The sequence below is a fragment of the Cystoisospora suis genome (assembly GCF_002600585.1).
Source record: "Cystoisospora suis strain Wien I chromosome Unknown contig_5438, whole genome shotgun sequence".
In the NCBI taxonomy this organism is placed as follows: Eukaryota; Apicomplexa; class Conoidasida; order Eucoccidiorida; family Sarcocystidae; genus Cystoisospora; species Cystoisospora suis.
The window spans coordinates 6,290-6,571 of record NW_027158228.1 but is presented as its reverse complement, the minus strand read 5'-3'; the positions used below and the strand labels follow the sequence as shown (position 1 = coordinate 6,571).

General features: G+C 41.1%; 1 protein-coding gene across 1 annotated transcript in view; it reads right to left on the bottom strand.

The window, feature by feature from the left end:
- Positions 1-88: 88 nt before the first annotated feature.
- Positions 89-282, bottom strand: part of CSUI_009219 (abc transporter transmembrane region domain-containing protein) — a gene marked incomplete at its 3' end in the record, with an annotated part of 5,998 nt that continues 5,804 nt past the window's right edge. Inside the window, exon 7 of the mRNA XM_068069335.1 lies at positions 89-208. Coding sequence (XP_067918689.1) covers positions 89-208 — 120 coding nt within the window. The remainder of the gene's footprint in view (positions 209-282) is intronic.

The following is a 282-nucleotide window of genomic DNA, read 5'->3' as shown; positions in this document are numbered from 1 at the left end:
AGATGTATACATACTAAAGAGGAGGGGATTGTATGTACACTTGATAGGATAGAATAGAGGGGGGAAAGAGATGAAGTCGTTGAAGATTTACCGGAATATGCGGGCGAGAAGGATAGACAAAATTAATACGTTCAACCTCTATATGACCTCGGAAAGTCCGCGGATCGAGACTCTTCCCTCCTGGATCACGAGAATCGATCTTCGATGGCTAATAGAGACAAGCCATACAAGCAATGATAGAAGAAAGACATACAAAACAAGATACATCTATCTATCTACCTA